At 51.2% G+C, this 27,483-nt stretch overlaps 1 protein-coding gene across 2 annotated transcripts; it reads left to right on the forward strand.

Annotated features, from left to right (window-relative positions):
• LOC118219384 (CCR4-NOT transcription complex subunit 2-like) lies at positions 1 to 26,137 on the forward strand. Of its 2 annotated transcripts, none has more exons than XM_035402525.1 (16): positions 1 to 254; positions 10,315 to 10,434; positions 14,277 to 14,349; positions 14,720 to 14,764; positions 15,566 to 15,713; positions 17,041 to 17,223; positions 18,863 to 18,939; positions 19,494 to 19,619; positions 20,086 to 20,210; positions 20,517 to 20,637; positions 20,877 to 21,033; positions 21,841 to 21,902; positions 21,995 to 22,044; positions 22,576 to 22,676; positions 24,539 to 24,689; positions 25,065 to 26,137. In XM_035402525.1, exons 2-16 carry the CDS (start codon positions 10,327 to 10,329, stop codon positions 25,149 to 25,151), a joined length of 1,614 nt encoding a protein of 537 aa, XP_035258416.1. In that variant the 5' UTR covers positions 1 to 254; positions 10,315 to 10,326; the 3' UTR covers positions 25,152 to 26,137. The 2 variants fall into 2 exon arrangements, with proteins under 2 accessions (XP_035258416.1, XP_035258417.1); XM_035402526.1 differs by having other exon boundaries at positions 3 to 254; positions 24,539 to 24,683.
• Positions 26,138 to 27,483: the final 1,346 nt, after the last annotated feature.

Genomic DNA, 27,483 nt, shown 5'->3' on the forward strand with positions numbered 1-27,483 from the left:
AAGCACTCTGAATTCCAGAAGTCTATACATTTGCAAGCCGTCCCTTTTACCCTAGTACCACAGACTGTCTTTACTGTGCAATTTCCCATCCCGTCTCCAGCGGTACAGAACCGGACCATCCTGTGCTGGAGGTGGGTTTGGGTTCGGACTCAGGTGGCAGGGAGGTCAGAGGCTAAAGGCTGCTTTTACCCATAATTCCCGTTTGTAGAACACGCAGCCATCTTGGATCTACGAGGAGAAGAGAAATTAATGCGGTGAGTATTTTTCTCAGTTATTTTCCAGCATATATCCTGCTCGGTCGACCACGGAACAGTTGTATTTTGACCCAGAATCCTTTCGGAACACGGCAATGCCGTTTCGAGGGGATTTGGGTCGGTCAACGGGGCTCAGTCCGCACGGTTTCTTTATCGCTTGTGGTTTTTGTCTGGGGCTCTAAACCGAGGGGACGGACTGAGGAGAGGAGGAGGCTGAGCAGGCCCGATATACACAGAACCAGCTCCCATCCCTTCTCTGCTCCCCTCTCTCACAGCAGCCCGTCAGCTAACGCTGTCTGCTACACACTATTAACTTGCAAAGTCCGGAGCTGAAATAATTTTAGCTAATGTTGTCTTGCTTGATAGAAGCAGACAAAAATATAACTTGCACTTGTTTGCTAGCTCGCTAGCTTGAACAGTTGGCTATCTCTAACGTTAGCAAGATGCATAGCGCGCTAGCCAACGTTATATGTGAACCATCCCATGATTTAAGATGGCTAGCAAGCTATTAATTTTCCAACATGGTATACCGTTCAGGCTCTTGTGCTGTGTTTATGAAGCCAGTCTGTTAGCATTGTTGTTATGATGTTATGGTATCTGCATGTAGATAGCTAATCTGGGTTACTTGTGTAATGTGAAATTGCGCTAGCTAAATAGTTTTGGAATCATTAGCTAGCTAACTATATGGTTTTTATTGTTGTGCAAAGTTTAGCTTGCTGTGTGGTGATCAGTAATTAATAACTAAAACGTTTGTTCTTGCATTGCATCGCCAGAAGTGTAGTCTATAGATTTAGTTCGCCCGCTAGCGAACGTTGGCTAATCCGCATATTAGAACTGGCCGTATGTCGAAATAGATTGTGGAGGATAACTTGCCCAAAGTTGATTTGCAGTTTTAAAGCTAGCTAACATCTGTATAGTTTATCAAGAGGTGCATAACGTTAACTATTTAGTTATTCGACCGCTTACGCATGATAGTTGTTTCTGCATCGTATTAACTTTTATCCCTTGTTTTAGACTGCTGTGCATGCAAGGTCTTCGGCATTAACGATGACGAGCCACATATTAACGTAACGTTATGTGTATAATAAACATCAAGGCACTATTTATTGTATGCATAATGGTATATCGGCGAATATCTCACTCTCTCGGCATATGATTAAGATGCGTTCATTGGCCGTACTTTCGATAGCTGTTGTGCTATCTTAGCTTGGTAGTGCTGGCTCAGTAAGGGACAGTGCGATTGTAAATAAACAAAGGTCCACGGCATGACGGCTTTCAGGATGCAGTACAGTAGCTGGAGTTTTAATACTGAAATGATTAATTCAGTTGTGCAAAAAAGAATTCTGTATCTAATTTATAGATTATTTTAAATCTGCAGTTGTTCCGTAGATAATTTAGGTGATAATTCATGATGCCAAGTTTGACAGCCTCAAATTTACCTGGTGAAGTTTGTTTTAAGCATATTCTTTATAAGGAACAATTGACTTAGGATACACTAATGTGCTGGCTACCGTTTGGATTAGTTAAGGTTAAAGCATTGCGACATTTTGCATTATGCATATTTTTAGTTTTTAAGGAGATATTCATATCAAGAGAAAGAGACCCGTTTAATGCACTTTTTGAATTATCCCGTTGTAATACATTTTTTCATGTGCCACCTCCTTCCATCAGAGCCCATGGTTTTTAGTAGAGGTAGGGATTGAATCAGTATCAAGTGCATCCGCGGAGATGGTTCAGTTCTCAGATTAACGGTTCAGATAAGGGAACGTTGAGGATTTCAAACAGCTCTTTCTTTCTGAAGCGAGACGGCTCATTCCCAGCGTGCTAGAATAATTTCACGTCAGCAGACGTCCCGCTGTCATCTTTTTCATAGCCTTGATCAGGCTCAGAAGCTGCACTGGGATTTGTGCGCTGCTTGACGTAACTTTATTGATAGCACATTCTGAGATACGTGAAGTGCTGGTACAATGAATAATTGTGGAAGATGCTGTGCACGCGCATTTGGCGATTGAGAGCCCCGACGGTGCGTTTATAAGTAAAAGGCAGCATTGTAGAAATTGATTGTAGCACTGCCTTAGTTGGAATATGATGGCAACAACCATAAATGTTTAATTTTCTGCTTTGGTCCTTTTTCCATTTAACATGGTGAGTTGATGGTTCATTTTCTTGACGAGGTTAATATTTATTTGAACACTTATTTTGAAAAAACATAGCTCATGCAAAGCTGGAGAAAGAAAGTGACACCGTATTGCATTTTGTTGGGTTGAATTAGAAGGTTGAACTGTTATTCTGGTCTTTCAAATGTGGTGCATTCATTTAAAAATGTAAAAGAAATTAAGAATATGAATATGTGGGTTATCTTGCCGTTGTCTTAATCTGGGAGAACACCCTGGTTTCCATTCAGCTCTTGAACAGCGAGGATTTTCTGCATACGGTACAGCTCCAGAGAAAGCACTTGCTAAGTCCGTTGTTTGAAGTTATAGCCCTTCCGCAACTGAGAGAAATGGACACTGGCCTCCTTTTGTCTTGACGGCGTTTCACAAGTGTTGTTGAAGCATTGCACGACCGTGCAGTTGTGACTGAGCTGGGATCTCACTGCGGAACGATGGGAGGTGTGAGAGACAGAGCAGCTGAGTGAGAGTGTGTGTGCGCGTGTGTGTGTGTGTGTGTGTGTGTGTGTGTGTGTGCAACTCGCGGTCTGGCAGTGAACCCTGACGCTGGCCGGCTGGTGCTGAAGATGGCGTAGCCGGCCGTACCGTCGCCACACCCATGCGCCCTTACGATCATTATCGCCATTTAGCAGGCACTGTTACCCACAGTGACTTACACTTCCACATTTTTCACATGGTGTCCTTTCAGCTGTTATGGTTAAGGTGCTAAAATTGAAGTGTCCTACCTGGAAATCGAACCTGAAACCCTATAGGTTATAAGCCCAGTTCCTTAGACATTATACTACACCGCTGCCTCTCAGCCGGTGTACTGGGGTGGGGGGGGGGGGGGGGGGGGGGGGGGGGGGGGGCTGGGGAGGCTGGGGACTACCGCCTTCCTGACCTGACCGGATGATGCACTCATGCTGTTGACTAATGGTATGCTAAAAAAAGTAGCATCAAACTGTCTCAACATCCTGCTCAGTTTTGGCCAAGGATCAACTTAATTCAAATAACTATCAAACTTTTAAGCAAGTAGAACAACAGTATTTGGTTTGGCAGGTGATTTAGCTGCATCCTTATTGTCTCATAAGGCTTCTGTGCTCGCATTTCCACCGCAGCCAGAGACAGTCATCTCCGTAGCTCTCCTTTATGTGCCCATACGATCCGAGTCCAAACTCTTTGTTCGGCTCTGTGGTCTTTGGGTATTGTCTCTCCCAGCTTAGCCCGTTAGCGTTAGCGATCTTCAGCCTTTTGTTCCCAAAAAAAGCGTATAGATCTCCCTCAGCTGAGCTTACGGTGCCCTCGTGCCCTTTGACCTCCCTTTTATTTGATGCTTTTGTGTTCCGGGCTTTTGATCATCTTGGCTTTGATACGTGCATGTTCAGCCCTATCCCAGTCTCCAGCCAGAAAAGTAGGTTCCTGCGATGCTTATTACGTTGTTATGCATTATTTTTCTCAGCAGGGTCAAGATTGAGAGCATGTACATTGCTGTAGTGTTGTTATTACGTTGTTATACATTTTTTAACGACAGGAGTTTGATTGAGAACACTCATAGCACTGTTATTACATTGTTATACCTTATTGTGCTCAGCATGGTTTGGATTGATAGCGCTGTTATTACATTGTTATTGTTCTTCTCAACAGGGTTTAGATTGTGGGTACTTGTATTGTAGCATTATTATTAATTAGTTAAACCATATTATGTCCAGCAGGATTCAGATTGATAGCTTTTATATTATTGTCACATTGTTATTACATCTTTGTAGCTAGGTGTTTGATCTTATTTTCTGCCTGCAGTCATTTCCTGTGTGCCAGAAATTCTAGTTTTTTGGAAGATGCACCTGTGTCTCTGTCCCTGGTAAATACTGACACTTTGAAGTGGCCTAATCCTTGATTCCTTCCCTCAGTCTCTTTTAGCTGTGACCTTTATGAGCCCCGTAAATAGGACCCTGGCCTTTTATTTCTCATTAGTGTTCACATGCATTTATGCATTTGTGTATACAGATTACTCCAGCACACATGAGCACTGTCTGAAAGGAGCTTGCTGCTCCTTATGAAAGCCACTTCTTAGCCCTTTGAAGTGTAGGGCTTTTTTTTTCTTCAGAATCTTCAGAAAGTCTTAAGTGTTCTAGAACTGTTGCTTTCAGTTACCAGCAGTGATTGTTACATCAGCGCTAGCATGTTCCGCTACGAACATTCTAATCGCATATTAGTGACCTTGCGCCTTAAAGGGGTGAACATGTAATGTCAGCAGTGAAAACCGAATGCAGACGATGACAATGTAAGAGGTGCAAAAGTGACCCAACAATAAAAAAAAAGCAGTGATTGGAACTGGCAGTTTTGATTCTGCTGTGGCAGAACATTACATCAGTGCCCAACGCAGCTGTCCCTCATCTCGTTTGGCCTTGAAGAAGTGTCACATGTACGAGGTGGCGAAGGGGCTGTGATCACACTCATTACAGCTGCAGGAAGAACCTTGGTGAGATTGGTGAGATAAAGATAATGTCTGTCTAACGCAGTTTTGTAATGGCTCGGTCCGATCAAATCGTGCTTTACATTGCCCTCAGTGTCGATGTGCAGTTATTAAAACGCTAAATGGGTTGCTGACGTTCTCCTGCTCGATTTAGGCTGTTCAGGTCGGGTGCTCTGCAAAAGCTGGCTGATTATCGGATGTCGGCGTATCGTTCCGAGTCGAACTAGCTAGTTTAGTTTTTTTGCGTGATTGGTTATTGAGTATTGTACCATTGGTTGCTGATTGGCTGGAAGATCTCTCTCTCTCTCTCTCTCTCTCTCTCTCTCTCTCTGCCTGTCTCTCTCTCTCTCTCTCTGCCTGTCTCTCTCACTTTCTCTTTCTCAGCATTTCTCTTTGTTTAGGACGTTCTTAAGAGCAGGTTACTTGGATTTATTGCGTACCTCAGAGTGACTGTAAATTCCCAAACGTTTGCGCTGGAGCGTATTGATTGCCTAGCCGCTGATTAGCCAGTGAGACAAACGGAACTATCGTCTGAGTAACGGCAACGCCCTGCGATGGGGTGGCTATTAAACTCTAGTGCCGGTGGGGGCTCGGTTGACCAGTGTAGCTGCTGCTGCTGCTGCTGCTGCTGCTGTGGGGGAGAGGAGGCGTTTTATTGTTCCTCTGGTTTTATAGTATTGATTACGGGGCATTTATGGGGAAACTCATTTTTGCAGTGAGTTACTCTCACGAGCGCGGAATCCTAGATCGCACGCAAAGGATTTGGAATCTCGGATTAATAAACGCAGGTGTGTGTGCGCTCAGAGCGTTGGGGAGCTGTTATGTACGATTGCCGTCGTAAACTCCGGGATTAAAAACTGAGAAATCTGTCTTCACCAAGCTGCCCGGGGCATTACCCGCTCCTGTGGTCCCGCCCCTAAGAGCTGATTGGCCGTGTCCTTGGGCATAGAGAATTGCTTACGCTAATATCCAGTGCTCATTGGCTTCATTGAGGGGGGTGGATGGATTGAACACAATTATCTGTGATCAGCAAAGGTGAATGCCTTTGATGGAAGTGCGTTTTTAAAAGTATGATGGGAAATTAATACTATTCCTAGCCTGTTTGTTAGACATTGGAGTGCCATATCTCGAGTCCTTTTTTAAAAATATTTAATATCAGAACGCCTTATGCTTTCCATAGCACTTTGCTCAAAGTTTTTATTAGAAATCAGCGGTACATTAAAATGAGCTCTGTTCTTAGATAGCTTGGATAGTTAGCTACTATATTAGTTGTCTACAGATACGCAAAAAATAAGAAAATCTGTTGAATTAAGTAACAGTTAACAGTAATTTTACTTATTCTTGTGGTTTGATTGTTAATGGCAGCTACTCTCTGTGGAATTAAACAACGATGGCATAATGGACCAAAATCTAAATGCAGATGCTTTTGGGGGAAAAGCTGCCAAGCTTTTACAAATAATCTCAAATAACACTGTGCGCGCACACACACACACACACACAGAGTGCCTGAGTGTTCTTTTGCTTGCAACCTATGTTAGTGAGTGTGTATGTGCGTATGTGCGTGTGTGTATGTGCATGCATATTTGTGTGTGTGTGTGTGTTTGTGCGTGTGTGTGCATGTATGTGTGTGTGTGTGTGCGTACATATGCATGTGTGTGTGGGTATGTGTGTGCATATGCGTGTATGTGTGTGCGTGTGTGCATGCATATGCATGTGTGTGGGTATGTGTGCATATGCGTGTGTGTATGTGTGTGTTATGTTCCAGTTCCAGGGCAGTCTTGGTAATGACAGGATGTGATGGCGTTAGAGTGACTGAAACCTGAACAGCTTCCTGTTTTTCAGAGCAGGCATTCTTTTCACATGTGTTGGGTGTTGAACGCTTCAGCTGGACAAAGCTGCTATTTGAAGCTGCAATCACATCATCAGCCTCTTTTCCATTTAATAATAAGCTGTTAATACTACTGATAATAATAATAATAATTATTGTTATTATGCATTTATATAAGTTTAGCCGTGCGTTTATTATATTCATTGTCGTCAGAGAAAGAGGCAGGATCATGTGATGTTTTCACCATCCTACAGAATAAAGTGACTTCGTTTCGGTTTCAGTCCGAGCAGTTTCGCTCATGAATATGCATGAGCTTGTATCTGCGAGGCACCGCCCCCTTCTCCCTCGTCAGCCCAGCCCCCCCTGCCCAGCCCAGCCTGCACTCCCAGACCCTCCAAAAGGAAAGGGTGCCGTGGACACAAACCCTCACACCCAACCGCCCCCCTGCCCCCCCCACCCCCCCAAAAAAACCACCCCAGGTCTTCAGTTTGGCGGCTGAAGCGAGCGCGTGAGCGTGTCAGGGCGGCGGGGTTATCACGGCGCGATTCGGCTAGCTGCCGTCCCGCCACGCGGCTCCCCGTTTACTCTGGTTTAATGAGCCGCTCCCTCCTCCAGCGCGGCGGTGAGGAGTTAATTAGCCGCCCGGCGGGCCGAGTGGCGGCGGCGCTTATTCATAGCAGCGCTGGAGCGCTACGATGCGAGCGGCTGTCAGGAAGGGCCGCCGCGCCGCCGCCGCCGCCCGAGAGACGGAGAGGAGCGGGAGGAGGAGCGTGACACCGCCATCCGTCTCCCCGCCTAAACCCCTCCCCGCCCCCCCCTTAGAGACCGCCCGGCCGCGGCAGGAGAGGGACCTCTCCAGCGTCACCTGACCCCGCCTCCTGCTGTCTGGTTGAACGCGTCCAATGAGGCCTGGCCTTTAGAGACCTCATGACACCTATGAGAAGGGCTGTTAAACCTGGCCACATTCCTCCAGAACTGCGTGCCTAATCCTCCTCCTTAAATCTAATTGGCTGTGCAGTCATCCTTAAATCTAATTGGCTGTGCAATCCTCCTTAAATTTAATTGGCTGTGCTTGCACTCCCTCCCCGCTTTGATCTCCCAGATAAATGGAGAGTTAGGCAGTTGAAGCGGCGTAATGGTTATATGGTTAGAAAGTTAAAATGGTGCCTGTTTTGCGTGAAAATGTGTCTTTAAAATGTATGTATTTCAGGCTGCTGCTGTTTTGACTCGCGCGTCTCAGATTGCGGTCTGTAAAAAAAGATGCATTTGCCTTTAGCAGCGGTGATAAAGCGCTCCGCGCGAGCGACGCAGAGCAGAGAGCGATGAATATCGTACGCGCAGCGGCTCCTGTTCTCGTTTGCGCTGGCTTGCTCCCGTTCTCACCGCGCGGTTTCGTTTTCACGCTTCGCTTCGGCCCCTCTTCTCGCGCTCTCTCGCCCTCGCAGACGTCCTTTGTGTGGCCCCCCCCCCACCGCCCAGCCGTGAGACCGAAACTAGACAGGGGGCCTCTGGTGACTGAGCGGTATCTGCCAGCTCAGTCACTGAAGACGCTGAGCCATGGAGGTCTGGTCATGGTTTGCCGGATAAGTTACATTTTATGGGGGTGCTGTTCCTGCTGGTCGTGATGATGTGTGCGGTCATCTTTGATCTGTGTCCCTGGGTGTTCATGAGGGGGTCCAATAGGGGGGCCCCTGGAGGGCCTTGAAGGTACTGTAGGGGGTCACTGGCCAGCTGGCATATGCAGAAATATACCCCCCCCCCCCTTTTTTTTTTTTTTTTTTTTACATTTTATGTAGTGTGTGTTTTGATGGGAGGTCCCCTGGATGCCGTTCAGCCAGGGTGGGGGCCCCTGGATCATAAGAGGTTGAAACCCCCCCTGCTCTAAGCGCTTTGGGCTCTGGGTTCTGTTGCGCTTGCCCTGTCTTTGAGGTGTTTCCCTTGTGGTTTGGCGGTTTTCGCATTGTGACTTCTTGGCACCACGTCGCAGCTTCTTGGAAAAGATAATGGCGCACGAGTACGCGCCCTCGACTGCTCGCTGTAATGTGGACGATCGGGTTTCCGTACGATCGGCCCAGCGCTACAGGGCAGCCGCTGGGCACGCTGTTTCTACTCACTCAGTCATTACGCAGATAACCCAACTCCGCTGGGTTGTTGGGTCTAAACGGGGGGGGGGGCTTTTTTGTGTGAAGGCGTACGGCAGTGGACCCTGTGGCTCTGCGGGGGCCGGGATTGGTCGCCTGAATGAGCGGAGCAGAGCGGAGCATCCGCTTGAGTGGGTGTGCGAGTGTACCTGAGTGCAGCCTCAGCGTTCCACCCACAGCCCCATCAGCTCCGGGAGAGCACCCACAACCCCCTGCACTTAGTCAGCCCTGATTTAATCCCCTGGAAGTGTTGGCGTCGGGTTCCGTGCCCGGGGCAGACTTCACGCTCGCTGGCGCGCTGCGCTGTCGTACTCCGCCGCGACTTCGAGCCGCTCTGCTAACCCGCTAAACCCGCTAAACCCGCTAAGACCCAGACTGTCACTGAAAACCCAAACCTCCAGAAAGCCAGGAAGGTAAGCCAGGAAGCTTTTCACCTCAAATGACTTTTTTTCTTTTTGAAAGATGGTAAGCACGGTGCATCTGGTCTATTCATAACGGAGCTTTCACATTATTGTATGTAATCGCACCTGATTGGGAAGGGGGGGGGGGCGCTGCCAGCGTTCGCGTCGAATCAGGGGGGCGCGCTCTTCACCCGCGGGAGGCCTTTCTGCCGGCGCGCCCCGCGCGTCCCTTTGAAAGATGCGCTGCGTTCGCGGCTCGCGCTGAAGGTACGGACGCGGCCCTGTTTCCGTCCTCAAGGCCTCGTTTTCCCACTCGCTAAAGCAGACCTGGACAACGTGCTAAATCGTGCTACGTTCGCAGCTGCTGTTTTGACTAGACAGACGAGTGTAAATGAGCGGATGGCACCTGTCTTCCTAGTGCGGTCTGTGGGGGAGGGGGCTGGTAGACCCTTTGAAGCTTTTATCTCTCTGTGCTGAGCTCCCTGTATGTGCCTGCATGAACATCACTGTGAGAGAACTACCATCACCTGTTTCATTCTCTATAAGGTACAGACGTTAAATCTGCGTTCCCAGTGAGAGAACGGGCGTTCGTTCCCTGTCATTCTGTTCTTCTCTCAGTTAAAAGGGAAAGTGGAGCTCTACTCCTTGTTGGAGGGATTCATCAGGCTTGTGGAGTGTAGGTAGAACACTTTCTTTGCATGTGTGCGGCGAATAAATTGCAGGTAACGAGTTTCTGTAACTGGCTCAGTTCCACGCCGGCGAGAAGCGTGTGCAGCCTAGCTTTGCCGTCGGCATGTGAGGGGGGCGGAGCCTCGGAGGCAAGGGCTGTGCACGGATTGGTTGCATGCTGGCTGATTGTGGCACCCCCATGGGTGTGCCACTGTAATGCATCCCTCCCACCGGTTACCCCCCATGTGACCTTGCGTCACCCCCCCCCCTCTGAGAACTGGTAATCTGTAGAAATGAGTTTGATAATCCTGGGGGTGTGTGTGGTAGTGTGGGGGGTGTGGTGTCTCTGTGGGGGGGGTGATAGCTCATTTAAAACCCCTCTCCCTTTCTCCTTGCAGGTGACAAACAGCATGTTTAGTGCTACAAGAAAGAAGTTTGTAGAGGGGGTCGAAAGTGACTACTCTGATGAAAGCATGTACTACCAGCCATCGATGTTCCCACATCGATCAGACAAAGACGTAAGTGCCAGCGTGTTCCAATCCTTTTCCCCGCTCTGTTTGGCTCTCTTGCCACTCCGGAATGCCTCCTGGTCATTCCGGAAGCCCTCCTGGTCATTCCGGAATCCCTCCTGGTCATTCCGGAATCCCTCCTGGTCATTCCGGAAGCCCTCCTGGTCATTCCGGAATCCCTCCTGGTCATTCCGGAATCCCTCCTGGTCATTCCGGAAGCCCTCCTGGTCATTCCGGAATCCCTCCTGGTCATTCCGGAATCCCTCCTGGTCGTTCCAGAAGCCCTTCTGGTCAATCCAGGTGGGCTGGGTCAACCGTGGAATCGGCTGCTTTAATTGGCCAGTTAAGTGCTGATTGACATGGAATCCAGCAGACCCTGGGGCTCTACAGGACCAGGGTTGACGGTCACTGGCTTGCATGGTGAACTGAAATGTGAAGGCTGTTCTCTGCAGAATTATTTAGAGAACCTTTTCTCATTGAAGGTGTTTTTGTTAGGGTAGATCTCTGAGGCAGTGTGTTTAAACTGTTTATATGTCATAAATTGTATTGTACCATAGAACAGGGCTGTCAAGTCACTTAAATTTTATTATTTTCATAAAAGTTGCATATCACGTTTCTGCCAAGAAAAAGCTAACTGTGCTGAATGCTGTCGGCCGTCAGTCAAAATGTTTCTGAACTTAGTCACGCAAACACTTTCAAAATGTAGGATGTGATTAACTGTGGCGAGGTCTTCGGCTGGACTTGGTCAAACCAGAGTTTTATGTGACGCTGTTGACTTGAGTGATTGCCTGGATTCCCTCCTCTGGTCATAAATCTGGATTAATAAGCCTGGATTCACTCCTCTGGTAATAAATCTGGATTAATAAGCCGTGCTCGCTGGCACTCAAACAGGCCGGATTAATTGACTTTGCAGATGATGGGCTTCAAAGTCACAGCCCTGCGTTGTGCAGAAGTGGCCATCAGGAGAGCTCGCTGATGGCTAAGCGGCTCAGTCCTGGCCCTGGGGTGTGTTCCTAACCCCGCTCTCAGGGTGTTTTGGTCTCGAGCGTTTTGGTCGTTGTACGCTGGAACGCGTCTCCGCTGCAGGAACTGAAGGTGGAGTGTAACGGGGAAAGTGGGCTGGATTTGCCCGTGAATGTTTACAGTCTGAGCGGTGTGTGTCACAGCTCTGCTCAGCCTGGCATCCGAACAGGAAGTTGACTCGGGGAGTCTGATAGGAAGGGCTGGCCCAGACTCTGGCAGCCTGGGACGTCTGGCGGGCGGGGGGGCGGATGTTGAGTGCAGTTGGAAGTGGCCCCGTTCCCTGCAGGAGTCCTGCAGAAAGAGTCCGTATCGATCCCGAGTCTACGCTTATTCATCAGCATCCACACCCCCCCCCACCGCTCTCTGACTGACAGTCCAGCAGTGGCCTGAGAGAGAGAGTCTGAGTCTGAGAGAGAGAGGGAGAAAGATAGGGGGACTGAGAGAGGGAGAGAAGGAGAGAGAGAATTCTGGGTAGTGTTCAGAGGTCATGACTGTGTCCATTCCTGGGGAAAGAGCTGGAGGCTCATCAAACTCACACATGCTGGAATAATGGAGCCTCAGTTTGGGGACCTGCCAATAACAACAGCCTCGGGTATCCCCTTCTCTCTCTCTCTCTCTCTCTCCCTCTCTCTCTCTCCCTCTCCCTCTCTCCTCTCTCTCTCTCTCCCTCTCCTGTGTTTTTGTGTAGATTTTGCTTGTGAGTTCTTGGTTTATTAACGGACATCAAAACTCTCTCTCTGTCTCTCTCTCCCTCCCCCGCCTCTCATGTCTCTCGGTGTTGCTCGCCCACCTCCCAGCCGGGGGTCAGAGGTCAGGGCTGTGCTGGTGGGGGTGTGAGGAATGGCGGTGATGGCGGTAGAGCCTGCAGACGGCCCGTGAGTGGGAGCCACAGAGGACTGCATTCACTGCCTGCTGTGCTGGGCTCCCTAACAGAGGGGACCATTCAGCCCCACTGAATGAAGTCAGGCTTCATGACCGCGTACCCATTTGTTTTGGCTGGGTGTAGTTACGCTCTACCCCACACCCCCCATAATTCCTGACAAGTGCTGTCACCCTATCAATACTGCCCACTGCTGTCAAAGGGACATACCATCAGTATGTGTAAACGGGGGGGTTTGCCCCTTACGCTCTTCTGTTCTCTGAAGGAGTACACTCTGAGTGAAGCAGCCCCCCCCTCCTCCCAGGTTGAGTGGAATCTCCCAACAGGAAGCGGTACCTTCCGTCACTCTTCGCTGCCAATCCCTGTCCCGTGATCAGAGCAGCGAGCGGCACTCCTCTCACTTACAGGGACGTGTCACTTCCTGTCCGTCCCGACGCGTTCCTCTACTCTAGCCGCTGCTCGCAGACGGCCTGCTCTGTCTCAGCTTACCCACAAGACAATGGGGCAGGAAATGCCTAGGGTAACAGGCCATGCTGGGCGTCCAGGGCCTGTACATCGAGAGAGAACCGAAGAGCTGGAAAGTAATCCAGGGATTCCTACCCACGCCTCTGGAGTCTGTTCTCATGCCTGTGCTTAAAAGCCGGATGTATTTATAGACGGCTAAAGCCCAGCTCTGTTTTAAACAGAGACATTAAAGTGTGAGAACGCTGGTTCTCAGTTTGCAGGTCGGATGTGTAACGCGCTTGCTGTGTAGGTGACGGCATTTAGGCGACATACCTGCTTTCCGTACTGTCAGGTTCTCTGCATGTGTAGGCCCCTCGCCCGCTTTTAACAGTAGACCGCATCACATGACCTGGTGTTGCAGGGCTGTGCTGACGTTTCTGTGTGGGGTGGGGGGCGGGGGGCGGGGAGTGGGGGGTGAGAGGTGAGAGGTGAGAGGTGAGAGGTGAGAGAGATGCCCTAATGGGAATGTAATAGTGTTTTTTTTTTTTTTTTTTTTTTTTTTTTTTTTTTTTTTTTTTTTTAAATGCAGGTGATTTTTCCCACTCACCATGGGTACTGTACTGGAGCCAAGCCCCGGAACATGAATAGCCCCTTCAGCCGCGCTGAGAGAACTGGTGTAGACGGCGCTAGTTTCGCCAGCTTAACCATTGTAATCAAAAGCCACGGCTCCTGCTCTTGTTTGGCTGGCGCGTGTCCGCGCGGGGCGTGGGCGGGGCATGAATCGGGCGCTTGCGTAATGGCTGAACGCGGTAACCGGTCCTGTTTGGAGCGCCGCGGCGTGACTGGACTCGGGTCAGTTCTGCTCTCGCCCGAGCTGCGTCCGCTCCGACACCCCCTGCCTCAGCCCTTAAAATAACAGGCTGTCCGAACTGAGTAGAGGTGTGGGCACAGTGAACAAAGGTAATAATTACACTAAGAGATGTAGTAAAACCACTTATTATAGCACTGGGGCAAAAAGGGGAAGTTTTGTGATTTGGTCAGATGGGACTTTTTTTTGGGGGGGGAGGGGGGATACCCAGAAGCCTTTGGGTCTCTCCTCAGCTGGTCATGTGGTCGTGCGGTCTCCTTCCCGTTAAAACCTGTCTGTGTCATACACTCACGCTCTCTCTCACTCTCCCTCCCTCCCTCTCTCTCTCTCCCTCCCTCTCTCTCTCTCTCTCTCTCTCTCCCTCCCTCTCTCTCTCTCTCTCTCTCTCTCTCTTTAAAGATGTGAGGTGTGAAGGATGCCTTCTGCCCCCCTCCTACAGGAAGTGACTCTGTGGAGGTTGTGTTTTTGTGCAGTCGACTAAGATTCCTGCGTCGCTCCTGCGGTTACACGGATGATGAACATTGCCCAGTAAAGTTATTTTTAAAACTGAACTCACTCTCTCGCCCTGTCTTTCTCTCCCTCCCTCCCTCCCTCCCTCTCTCCACTCTCGTTCCTTTCCTTCGCTTTCCCCTGCAGATGTTGGCGTCTCCATCACCATCGTCGTCCAATCAGTTGTCCCAGCTCGGCGCAAGTTTATACGGACCACAAAGTAAGCCCCGTGCCTGTCCCTGTGTCAGCACTTAGAATGCATGAGTACTGCCCCCCCCCCCCCCCCCGTTTAAAATGATTTAGGGAACAAACTGTGTTTTGGTAGCTGATCCTGGATCAGTTGTTCAGGAGCATGGGTGCCTATGCGCTTGTCCCCTCCTAGGACGGCGTCGCCTGATCTGGGGTCAGCAGTTAAATGCTTCCTTGCGCTTGTAGCGTCTGAAAAGTACTGCAGCGAGGCCAGGTCTTCACATTCATTCATATTTTCCACTCATACCAAAATGTATTTCAAGGAGGTGCTTTTAAAATTGAGCAAAATTGTTTATTCAGAAAACTGTACTTATCTTTTTTTTCCATTTTTTTTCGCCTAGCGCAAGGAAACGACTGTGCGATGAAGAACAGCGGCATCTGGCCAGGTAGAGCTCTTCAGACGTATTCGCGTGTGGGGAGAAAAGCGTCAGCGGCAGATGAGAGTAACCCCGAGCACTCTCTCTGCCCCGACGATGGCTTCTGTCGTTCAGAATAGGCCGTTCTCGGAAGACGAGGTTAGCTCAGCGAACGGAGAGAGCGTAAGCGAGTGTTAGACGTAGGGAAGCGTTAGCGAGGGAAGGCTCCGCTCTGCCCTTTCTCCGAACACGCGGAATGTTCCGGCTCCCTGACCGGTCAAAGGCGGCTGTGGCCGGTCGTGGGGGAGCCAGGGTGTCTGGTGGTTTTTTTTGTTTTTCCGTAAAATCACCGTTGGTGGTTCAGACCCATGGAAAACCAGGTGAGGTGAGCTAACTTGTGTACTCAGCTGCTGTGTGGGATGAGCCAAGCGCTAGGGCGCTCGAACCAGCAGACCCCGCAGATCTTCAGGATTAGCGTTAGCCACCTCTGCTCTCAGCCTGACTGTTCAACAGAGCTGCCCATAGACCTTCGCCACTACCTGCCACTTTAATCAGACTCTGTCGAAAGCAAGCGCTTCTGGGAACATTTTGGGGAAAGAGTATTGAAATATGTTCACGTTTAGGACTGTGACTTGGCCGACACCAGGCTCAGAGGTGTCATATTTTCAAAAGTTTCAGAGTGCTGTGTGACTGCGGTCGCTCCTGATGAAAGTTTAAAAAAAAATTCAGAAGTTTGTAAAAACTCCATCCTGCCGCCTCTCTGAAAGTCTCTCCCTCTCTCTCCCTCCCTCTCTTTCTCTCCCTCCCTCCCTCTCTCTCTCTCTCTCTCAGGCGCGCTAGGCTTTCCCATGCGGGGCATGAGCAACAACAACCCCCAGCTAAACCGCAGCCTGACGCAGGGCAGCCAGCTGCCGAGCCACGTCACCCCCACCACGGGCGTGCCCACCATGTCGCTCCACACGCCGCCCTCGCCCAGCAGGTAGGCCCCGCCCCCCTCTGCCCCGCCCGTCACAGCTCGCCGTATCGGGTGTCTCCATTCGGCCTGCCGAACAGGGCATCCTCTGTCTGTCCCGTGGGTGGGAACCTCTTCCATCACAATGTGGCTGAGGACGTGCTCGTGAATGGAGCGTGGATCACATTTAAACAAGTGATTTGAAAGTTGACAGAGCAGAGTGTGGGCTGGGCAGTGTTAAAAGCCCGAGAACAATCTGTGAATAAATGCCTGGTGTGTGTGTAAGTAAGGTAAGGGTGGTGTCCTCCACACCTCTGCCCCCCCCCCCCCCCCGTATGCAGACTGCAAGGGCTCTAGTGATTTCTCCACCTGCTACAAAACCCATTTTTTAATTAAGTTTTCAAAGCACTTTGTAATTAAAGATGTGAGAGCTCCTGGCCTAAAATCGTAGCTGCAGAGATTTCATAAGAATAAAATGAAAGATGTTGCAGAGTTGCTCTGGTACCCACTTGGTACCTGGCCACAGATGTTGTCTGGTCCTGGACTTTTTGAGGGGGAAAAAGAGAGACATTTAACAATAAAGAACCGACAACAAGCTACAATCCCACAATTCACTGCACCGACGCTGTGGCACAACAAATAAAAAAAAAAACTCACTCCTTTCTTTCTGTGCTGTGAACTCATTTTGGAATAGGCTGCTCTGTCGTTCTGTTTGTGGGACTATGAGTTTATAACTGCAGTCAGAGCGTTTTGAAATGGGTCCTAAAATTTTCAGGGAGGACTGTTTTTATTTTTTATTTTTTTATATTGTGAAACGAGCGGACCAATTAAAACTTGTGAGAATTTGGAGGCGCGCTGTCTCGTTATGAAGTTCAGCCGGAATCACAGAAGCAATGAAGCTTCTGACACGCATGCCTCCATTGGCTGACAGGCCTTCTCTCTGTTGTCATGGTACTCAAATGCAGCCCGTCCCATCTCTTCTGGCGCTAGAAATGCGTGTGGAAGCCTCTGTTCTTGAAACCTGCCATTTTACGCTCCTGTGATGCTGCACGGCGATTAATATTTTATGTTTAAAGAGTTCACGTGCTAGCATTTAGTGAGAAAGGATTTCTTGTTTTTTACTTGTTGTAGCCACAGCGTCGGTGCAGTGAATTGTGGGATTGTAGCTCGTTGGCAGTTCTTTATTGCTAAATGTCTTCATCTTCGCCCCTAGTTATTTCAACTCTTCCAGTCCCATTAGAAAAAAATGCTGAACTTTTCAGGTTTAGCTCAGAAAATAAAAGTGTTTGTAAAATGAGAGGACAGGAGGGGGTTAACAGTGTGCCCCCCCGTCCCGCCCCGCCCCGCCCCGCAGGGGGATCCTGCCCATAAACACGAGGAACATGATGAACCACTCCCAGGTGGGGCAGGGTTTGGGGATGGGCAGCCGGACCAACAGCCTGAGCGGCTCGGGCCTGGGCAGCCCCAGCCGGAGCTCCCCCAGCATCATCTGCATGCCCAAGCAGCAGCCGTCCCGACAGCCCTTCACCATCAACAGGTACGCACGCTCCGCCTCCCCTCGGCCCGCAGGCTCCGCCTCCCCTCGGCCCGCACGCTCCGCCTCCCCTCGGCCCGCACGCTCCGCCTCCCCTCGGCCCGCACGCTCCGCCTCCCCTCGGCCCGCAGGCTCCGCCTCCCCTCGGCCCGCAGGCTCCGCCTCCCCTCGGCCCGCACGCTCCGCCTCCCCTCGGCCCGCACGCTCCGCCTCCCCTCGGCCCGCACGCTCCGCCTCCCCTCGGCCCGCAGGCTCCGCCTCTTTCCCCTAGTCACTGCACGGCACCGCTTATGAATATTCATGAAGGGCCGTGCTCACGGGCAGAACATCCTCTGGAGTTAATGCCGTCTTTGGCCACGCCCAATCATACACATTCACACATGATAGTTGAGCGTTACACTTTCGACTGCCAAAGCTTTCGCTGTTAAGAATGCAGAGCGGACCATCTGGTTAGTCTTGGGTATCGTTGCCACGGTAGCCTGGCTGCTGAGTCATTCCAGGTTCTCATTCTTTAGACGTAATTAGAATTGAAATATATTCAACAGGTGCAGCAAATTTTGCACCTGTACCTATTGCAGGTGTGTTTATCTCTTTGTCTGGAACCTTCTAGATTTGCTTAGGAGCGATGTCATTACTCTGTACAGTGTGCAGTGCATTGTGGGTAGGGACTGGGACTTGGTAGCAGGAAGTTTGAGTCCCAACCATAGTGCTTCTCTTTTGCCATTGAATGCTATTTCATTAATTGTAACAATTTAATTAATTGCAGTTTGTCATGTTTTTAATTGTTAATGTAATATGTGAAATGTCAATGCCTGTTTGTTTGTAAAGTAATTATTTGATGTATCTGAGCTCTGGTGATATTTAAACCCATTGGTTGTCTAAAGCATAAGTGGGATTTGTTACACTGTAAATACCCGCGTATGTAAATGGATAATACTGTCAAATGTCAGCTCTATTAAATTTCCCTGGGTAAGGGGGTTTGTGTGCTGCACACGCGCCGTAGGAGATTTGTGGGTGTCTTTATTTTTAAAACCCAACGAGGGTCTTCATGTGCGCCCCTGTCCCTGGGGGTGTACCTCTCGTTACGGGTGGGGTGACCACGGGATGCTTGAGGAGGCAGGGGAAGAGGGCACAGACGTCCCGTATGAAGTTTGAAGAGTGAAGCGCCAGCAAGCTCTCTCTCTCTCTCTCTCCCCTCTCTCCCCCTTCTCTCCTTTCTCTCTCTCTCACTCTCTCTCTCCCCTCTCTCCCCCTTCTCTCCTTTCTATCTCTCTCTCCTCTCTCGCTCTCTTCCCCCTCTCTCTCCTCTCTGCCCCCCCCCCTCTCTGTAATGTGTGTTTGAGTCTCTCTCTCTGTGGGTGTGCTCAGTGGCCTGAACACAGTCCTGAATCATGAATAGTGTGCGTTCTGAAGGACCTCTCCTCTCTGCTTTGATCTTCTCTCCCTGGCGTGTAATTGGGAGTTGAGGGGGAAGGCTAGCTGCCGCGGCGCTCGCACGGCTCATTTCCCATGCTTTTTAACGAGGTGTGCAGAGACCCCCCTCCCCTTAGCCCCCCCCCCCCCCCCCCCCCCTCAGAGCTCACCGTCGCCCCCTAGCTTCGCAGGTCTGACGTTAGCTTCCTCCCCTGTGTTGTCCTCGCAGTATGTCCGGGTTTGGAATGAACCGGAATCAGGCCTTCGGGATGAACTCGCTATCGAGCAACATCTTCAACGGAACAGGTCAGCGGCCCTCTTTAGTGTTTACCTGTTGTAACATTTGCCCTTTAGATACTGCAGCTCTGTAGGATTAATCACTGGGATCCTGCAGCTAATATCTATGGTCATAGCACCATCTACAGCAGCCTTACTGCACATATCTATGGTTATAGCACTGTCTACAGCAGCCTTACTGCACATATCTATGGTCATAGCACTGTCTACAGCAGCCTTACTGCACATATCTATGGTCATAGCACTGTCTACAGCAGCCTTACTGCACATATCTATAGTCATAGCACCATCTACAGCAGCCTTACTACACATATCTATGGTTATGGCACCATCTACAGCAACCTTACAGCACATATCTATGGTTATGGCACCATTTACAGCAACCTTACTGAACGTATCCATGGTTATAGCACCATTTACAGCAATCCCACTGGACATATCTGTGGTTATAGCACCATCTACAGCAAGCTTACTCCACATATCTATGGTTATAGTGCCATCTATAGTGGTGTGGGTATGTGACCGTTTTTTGTGACCGTGCTGCGGTCGCGGTGCCGTTTCAGACGGGAGCGAAAACGTGACGGGGCTGGATCTCTCCGACTTCCCGGCGCTGGCGGACCGGAGTCGGAGGGAAGGAAGCGGCAACCCCACGCCGCTGCTCAACCCGCTGGCAGGGAGGGCCCCCTACGGTACGACCCTCAAATCCTCCCCCCCCCCCCCCCATCTCAGCTGTTAAAGAGCTGTGGTTCCCCACTCTGTTCCTGCAGACCTACCATCCTGTAGGCTTTCACTCCAAACCCTAATTTAGTGCACCTGGTTCTAATTCGCAGCTCGATGAGGTAGCTAGTTGTCGAATGAGGTGCTGCTTTGTTGGGGCTGGAATCGATCAATTCCAGCTCTTAATTCTCCTTAATTGAAGATTTGACCTGACTTGTGTAGACCATTAGACCATGCTCTTTTACAGAGTCCTTGGGTGTTTACTGCAAGGGTACGACGCGTGCCCAAACAGCTTTAAGCGTAACCAGGCAATTCAGTGCGCAGACGTAGAGCAGTGACCGCAGGCGTTCTGCCTGTTTGGGGCGCTGCAGTGGTGAGTCCGGTGACTCGTTTGAGCTCAGGGTGGGTTTAACCGAAGGCCTGTGGTCGCGTTCGCAGTCGGGATGGTCACCAAGCCGTCGACGGAGCAGTCCCAGGACTTCTCCATCCACAACGAGGACTTCCCCGCGCTGCCCGGCCCCAACTACAAGGACCCCACGTCGAGCAACGACGACAGCAAGTCCGTGAGTGTGCCCTCGGCCCCGCCCCGCCCCGCCCTGACCTGAATCAGGCCCCGCCCCCTTTTGGGCACCCAACTCGTCCTGAGCCCCACCCCTTGCACTGCAGGATAAACAAAAAACTTGTGTTATCGTATTAAATGCTAGGTGAATTTACTTGTAATAGTACTTTGAGAGTTCTTTCATCTGGACCGATTATTATATTGGGTTTGAAGACAGGTGCTCCTGCAAACTCAGGTATCTGGAACGACTGGCTATGTTGAATTTTTGGAATAAGGTGGCGTTCCGTTCCCCTCTCTCCCCTCCCCTCAGAATTTGAACTCGACGGGCAAGAGTTCGTCCAGCACGGACGGGCCCAAGTTCCCCGGGGACAAGAGCTCGACGGCGCAGAACAACAACCAGCAGAAGAAAGGGATCCAGGTCTTACCCGACGGTGAGCCCGCCCCACCAATCACACTCCGAGGGACCGCCGAGGCGATCCAATCGCAAGCTCTGTTCTAGCTCTGTCACCGCTCACATGCTGCAACCGCCCAATCAGGGAGCTCCTTGTTGCTACGTCCCACGTTTTATAAAGGTCACAGCTGATCCATGATTGGTTGTTTATAAAAAGCCGGAGGGGAGACGATGACATATCCGCTCCCCTAACTGTGACCCCCCCCCCACCCCCCGCAGGCCGAGTGACGAACATCCCCTCCGGGATGGTAACAGACCAGTTCGGGATGATCGGGTTGCTAACCTTCATCCGGGCGGCGGAGACAGACCCTGGGATGGTGCATCTGGCGTTAGGCAGCGACTTGACGACACTAGGACTCAACCTCAACTCTCCAGAGTAAGTCCCGTCTCAGTGCTCAGTGGGTCGGTGTTCAGTTGACTCGTGAGTCGTGAGTCGTGTCTCCTAGCAGGCCCTCAGGATTAAAGTATGAAGCAGATTCTTTCAATTTTATGTTTGACACCAAGAAACAACCACTACACATTCTACTGAGCAGCTCACTGTTGACACCGTATACAGTCGAGGCAGTTTTGGAGGGAAGAGGTTTTCGTTTAGGGCTGGAAGTTTCCAGTTCAGTGGCTTCAAGATTGGAATGCAATGAGAAGGAATGCAGGGAATTGGAACTGACTCCCAAAGCGATTGAAGCTGCTATTGAGTTTACGGGGGGAGAGAAAGGGTGGAGGTGGGGAGAGCCTTGCACTTGCTCACTGCTTATTGAGTGCGTGAGAGGATCGATATTGGGATGGGAGAAGAAACGGATGTTTCCAATTCACTGTCGGACACGTTGAGAACACCGTTTTTCTTTATAGCCTAATTAAGACTTCCGTTCAGTAAACTAAACAGGCTATTTATTTCCTCTCAGCAAATGACACACGTGGCCACTTTTGGGTGCCGGCCCAAGAGTCCATCAACCTTGGAGTACTCTCTACCCTCTCAGTTGAAAACACGTTCACTTGTGTACATTTGGTGGATGCTTTTGTCCAAAGCAAATTATAAAGATGTTTTTGCAGTGTAAATGACGATGGGGAAATTACGCATATGCACACACACACACACACACTGCAGAGCTCTTCTCCAAGTTTGCACCCAGTCCGTGCGTTCTTAACTTTTCTCTTTTTGTGTTTTGCGTTTGTTCCCCCCAAACAGAAACCTGTACCCCAAATTTGCGTCTCCCTGGGCGTCAGCACCCTGTCGACCTCAGGACATTGGTGAGTGCCTTGCCCCGCAGGAAGTGGAACACAGACCCCCCCTCCTTCCAAAATGACTCCTGAATCGTGTCCCCTCCCCCCTTCTCTTTCAGACTTTCACGTTCCATCCGAGTATTTAACCAACATTCACATAAGGGACAAGGTAAGCCATCGCCCCGGCCATCCTGCCTGCTGCTTTACTTAGGCTTTACCTGTGTCAGTTCAGCACACAGTCACATTATTAACCCAGCTAACACAAAATGTTCTCACAATGTTAGTGGAACGTTCTGCCAATGTTATAGCACTGCCACTACATGGTAGCAACATCGCGTGCTCATTGGGAATATATTCTTATGTATAATTGGATTAATTGTACATGTTATTAGTTATGGGTGTGATTTTAAACTTATTTATGGCAATCTAATACTGATTTTCTGAGCATTTCCTGAGCATCATAACCTCTTGTTTTGTGGATAAAGCCTCACTAGGCCCAGAATAAATCATAAGTAGTGTGTGTTGTGTATATGTCAGACTCTAACCCTAACCCCTCCCTGCAGTAGTGTTGTGCAGTAGTTGGGGTTAGGTTTGGGGTTGTGATGGTGCGAGTGTGAGAGAGTGTGGGCTGTTGAACAGGCCGCTGGTTAACCCCCTCCCCCCCCTGTGTGTGCCCCCCCCCCCCCCCCCCCCCCCGCAGCTGGCTGCCATTAAGCTGTCCCGGTACGGTGAAGACCTGCTGTTCTACCTGTACTACATGAACGGGGGGGACCTGCTACAGCTGCTAGCGGCAGTGGAGCTGTACGTATGACCGACCCGCCCCGCTCGTCTCTCCCCCGCACCCCTTCCCCCCGCCCCGCTCGTCTCTCCCCCGCACCCCTTCCCCCCGCCCCGCTCGTCTCTCCCCCGCCCCCCTTCCCCCCGCCCCGCTCGTCTCTCCCCCGCACCCCTTCCCCCCGCCCCGCTCGTCTCTCCCCCGCACCCCTTCCCCCCGCCCCGCTCGTCTCTCCCCCGCACCCCTTCCCCCCGCCCCGCTCGTCTCTCCCCCGCACCCCTTCCCCCCGCCCCGCTCGTCTCTCCCCCGCACCCCTTCCCCCCGCCCCGCTCGTCTCTCCCCCGCACCCCTTCCCCCCGCCCCGCTCGTCTCTCCCCCGCACCCCTTCCCCCCGCCCCGCTCGTCTCTCCCCCGCACCCCTTCCCCCCGCCCCGCTCGTCTCTCCCCCGCACCCCTTCCCCCCGCCCCGCTCGTCTCTCCCCCGCACCCCTTCCCCCCGCCCCGCTCGTCTCTCCCCCGCACCCCTTCCCCCCGCCCCGCTCGTCTCTCCCCCGCACCCCTTCCCCCCGCCCCGCTCGTCTCTCCCCCGCACCCCTTCCCCCCGCCCCGCTCGTCTCTCCCCCGCACCCCTTCCCCCCGCCCCGCTCGTCTCTCCCCCGCACCCCTTCCCCCCGCCCCGCTCGTCTCTCCCCCGCACCCCTTCCCCCCGCCCCGCTCGTCTCTCCCCCGCACCCCTTCCCCCCGCCCCGCTCGTCTCTCCCCCGCACCCCTTCCCCCCGCCCCGCTCGTCTCTCCCCCGCACCCCTTCCCCCCGCCCCGCTCGTCTCTCCCCCGCACCCCTTCCCCCCGCCCCGCTCGTCTCTCCCCCGCACCCCTTCCCCCCGCCCCGCTCGTCTCTCCCCCGCACCCCTTCCCCCCGCCCCGCTCGTCTCTCCCCCGCACCCCTTCCCCCCGCCCCGCTCGTCTCTCCCCCGCACCCCTTCCCCCCGCCCCGCTCGTCTCTCCCCCGCACCCCTTCCCCCCCGCCCCGCTCGTCTCTCCCCCGCACCCCTTCCCCCCGCCCCGCTCGTCTCTCCCCCGCACCCCTTCCCCCCGCCCCGCTCGTCTCTCCCCCGCACCCCTTCCCCCCGCCCCGCTCGTCTCTCCCCCGCACCCCTTACCCCCGCCCCGCGACACCCTCTAAACCGAACAGGCACACAGATATTGGGGTTCATCGGCGTGTGGGAGCTCTGTAGCATAGCACAGCTTTACTCACAGAGCACAGCCCTATGAGGCCGTAAGCTAGGGCTCCATGACTGTGGGGTTAAGCCCCACCTTGTCCAGTCATACACTGCTATTTACATGCGGTTTCACTGGATGGATTATCTAGGTCTGGGTCTGGGTCTTCAGGGTCTGGTGACGCTCTGTGACCTGGACTTCCACCCCCTTCTCACCCACCCTCAGACTCTTATTGCTGCTGCTGCGTGTGCATACCTCCATCTAGTTTTACAAAAAATAAACACTCGTCTGGGGCGCCCTCTTCTGGACGCCGGGGGTAAAGATATCAGCCTCTTCTGTGGGGCTCTTGCTGAGTACCTTTCCTCACATGGCATAAGATATATCCTCCAACTGTCTTATGAACCTGAATAGCATTTTTCCATTTACTCTCGTGTATTGCTGTATTGACGTTATATTAGTCGGACTTCCTGGTTATTATGGCTGTTATTAATGTGCCTGTTATTGGTTAGTTTCAAGCGGCTCTTGAGGAACAGCTGACCAGACTGGCGAATGGCTGACTCTCCGCTAGTGGTAGAACCACAGGAGCAGGACCGCCCGACCGCGCTTCGAACGTAACGAAAAGGCCGTTTCCAACTCTTCCTGTTTTGTCTTTTTTTTTTTTTTTTTAAAGTTTCAACCGGGACTGGAGGTACCACAAAGAGGAGCGGGTATGGATCACGCGGGCGCCAGGCATGGACCCCACATTAAAGACCAACACCTACGAGAGGGGGACGTACTACTTCTTCGACTGTCTTAACTGGAGAAAGGTAGCCAAGGTAAAGGTATTGACTTGAGTATCTTCTACCTTTTATACACTAAAATATCTTTGCGGCAGACATGCCCTGGAGCTCTTTCATATTCCCCCATATCCCGCTTTGTGTGTGTGTGTGTGTGTGTGTGCGTCTGTGTGTGCGCTTGTGTGTGTCTGTGTGTGTGTGTGTGTGCGTCTGTGTGTGTGTGTGTGCGCGTATGCGCGTGCATGCGTGTGTGTATGCATTTGTGTGTGTGTGTGTGTTTGTGTGTGTGTGTGTGTGTGTGTGCGTGTGCGCGCATGTTTGCACGCGCAAATACTTTTCTCTTCCTTTGTTTTTCTTGGCCGTTGTTTCGTTTGCCCGTGCCGCTCCCCCACCGCTGTGGTCTTGTTTGGCCCTTTTCAGGAGTTTCACCTGGAGTACGAAAAGCTGGAAGAGAGGCCTCACGTGCCGTCCACCTTCAACTACAACCCGGCCCAGCAGGCCTTCTGAGGCGATCCCCCCCCCACCCCACCCTGACCGCGGGGGTGCGGCCGCCTCGGGGGCGTCGCTCACCCAAACCGGTCGACACGACAACTGAGGCGTTCTGGCAACTAACCCGGGGGCCGAGGGCTCGGCATTCCGGGGCCCGGCCTAGCGAATTATGTGCTGCCCAAAACACACAGCGTTTATTCCTTTTTTTTATTTTTTTATTTTTTTGTTTCTACCGGTTTATTATTTTTTTTGTTTGTTTGTTTGTTTGTTTTTTTTTTCCGTTCCGTTTTTTTTGTTTTTGTTTTTGTTTTTGTTTGAGCCAGGGTATGATTTTTCGTTTACGCCTCTCTTTAGCAAATGCCCGTCTCGTTGGAAACAAAAGCCAGAAGCGTGCTCGATTTTCCGTTTTTTTTTTTGGTTTTTTCCCCCTCCGTCCGAAGCTTCGAAAGCTGCGCGTTAACAGCTGGAGGGAAAGAAAGCGCACCGGCAGATCCGTGATGGCGTGGAGGGAGAAGGAAGGGTGAAACGGGAGAAAATGCCACGTTTCGTCTGGGCCCTGTTTGGTATTTAACAAAAAAAAACAGACAAAATGTTTGTGTATTTTTTATGTGAAGACATACTTTGTTTGGAGAGCCGAGAGCCTGTACTTGAATTTACGCTTTTAACCCCTCCCCCCTGTTTAACATATCCCCGCCCCCTTCCGTTTCCCACCACGCCCACTTCAACCAGTCGCTTAGCGACGGGCATTTACCTGAGGCTTTTTTTTTTTTTTTTTTTTTTTTTTTTTTTTTAAAGCTACAATAAATCAATCTGAGACTGTTTTAGTGAACGTTCTCGCAAACCCGTTGGACAATCTCCTCTGGGGTGTGGCGAGTTCGAGTTCTTACTGATCTTCATCGTTCCAGAACGAGCGGAAAACACTGTCCAGTCTTTGTTACGATTTTGTAATAAACGTGTACATTTTTTGAATTTTTGGACATCACACGAATAAAGATATGTATGTACGAATGTGTATATATTATATATATATATGACTTCTATTTTGGGAAAAAGAAAAAAAAAAAAGTTGCGCCCCGCCGCACCTCGTTTTTAGGAGGTGAGCGTGGACGTGACACGCGGAATAAAACCGGACATTTCTGAAGCTGCTGAGCAGGGGACCACGTCCGTCGCCCTGCGCACTTTCCATTTTGACAGGAAAAAAATAATAATAATAATACGCAGAAAAATAAGGTTTTCAGCGAAACCAAGGACATCCATACATCCAAGCGAAGGAACCGGGACTCGGGATGGAGGGGGGAGGCGGGGGGGGGGGGCGGGGGTGGGGCGGGGCAGGGGCTGAAGTCGGGGTGGGCGGGTGGGGGTGGGGGAAGAGGCCTTGAGGCATTTCAGTCTGGCTGTTTAAAAGGGCAGCGTTTCATAGGAAAAGAAAAACCCAATAAAAACAAAAAATAAAGAAATTAATGAACAAACGAATATCGATCTTGTATTTTCTGACTACGACCAAGCTTTCTTCTCTCTAATAAAGTAGAAAGGCTCTCTCGGACCGCAGTGTGGAGTTGGTTTGTGGAAGGGGGCTGGCTGCGGGCGTGTCTCGAGCCGGGATGGAGGTCAGGGGTCACTCGTCAAACTCAATGTTGGGCCATGCCTTGTATACTCTTGTATACTCAGTAGTAGGCAAGTGTGCTGTTGTTTTTTGTTTGTTTTTGTTTTTGTATATTTTAATACCTTGTCACACATCTTGCCAGGCCCCTCCCTTCACGTCCATCTTGACTCTGGTCACGTGTCACACATTTCCAGGTATCACCCCTATACTGTATGACTCCAGACTCTAGGGAGCCATGTGCGCCATAAGGTTCACCTGGTTTCAAATCTCTCGGTCAGTGCTGCGCTCACTGAGATACAGTGACCAGCCCCCTTGGCCTGCAGGGGATACTGACTCCAGCTGATCACATGACTGGGTCCTCCTTGACCTGCTACCCAGCTGCCGGCCCCATCAGTGCTGCAGCTGTGTTCAGGTCCTCTGATGCTGGTTCGGTCCTCACAAACCAGGCGTTTGTCTGGTTTCAGCCACTTTCAGTTGGTGTTGTGGAGAAGAAGCTCCTGGTGAAAAGGACACAGTCTTAACGTGAAGGTGAGTACACACGCACAAACACACACGCACACGAAAACACACAGTCAAGCATGCACACACACACACACACACATGCTCACTCACTTGTAGGAGGGAAATTATTTGGTGCTGATGTTCCCCTCCTCCATCACAAGAAGCAACGGTAATTACGAGTCACAGACTCTGGTTTGCTGGGCTGCACTCAACCCCCCCTTGAAGCTTTGCGTTTGTTTTCAGGTT

This window comes from Anguilla anguilla, chromosome 19 (assembly GCF_013347855.1).
Source record: "Anguilla anguilla isolate fAngAng1 chromosome 19, fAngAng1.pri, whole genome shotgun sequence".
Lineage (NCBI taxonomy): Eukaryota > Metazoa > Chordata > Actinopteri > Anguilliformes > Anguillidae > Anguilla > Anguilla anguilla.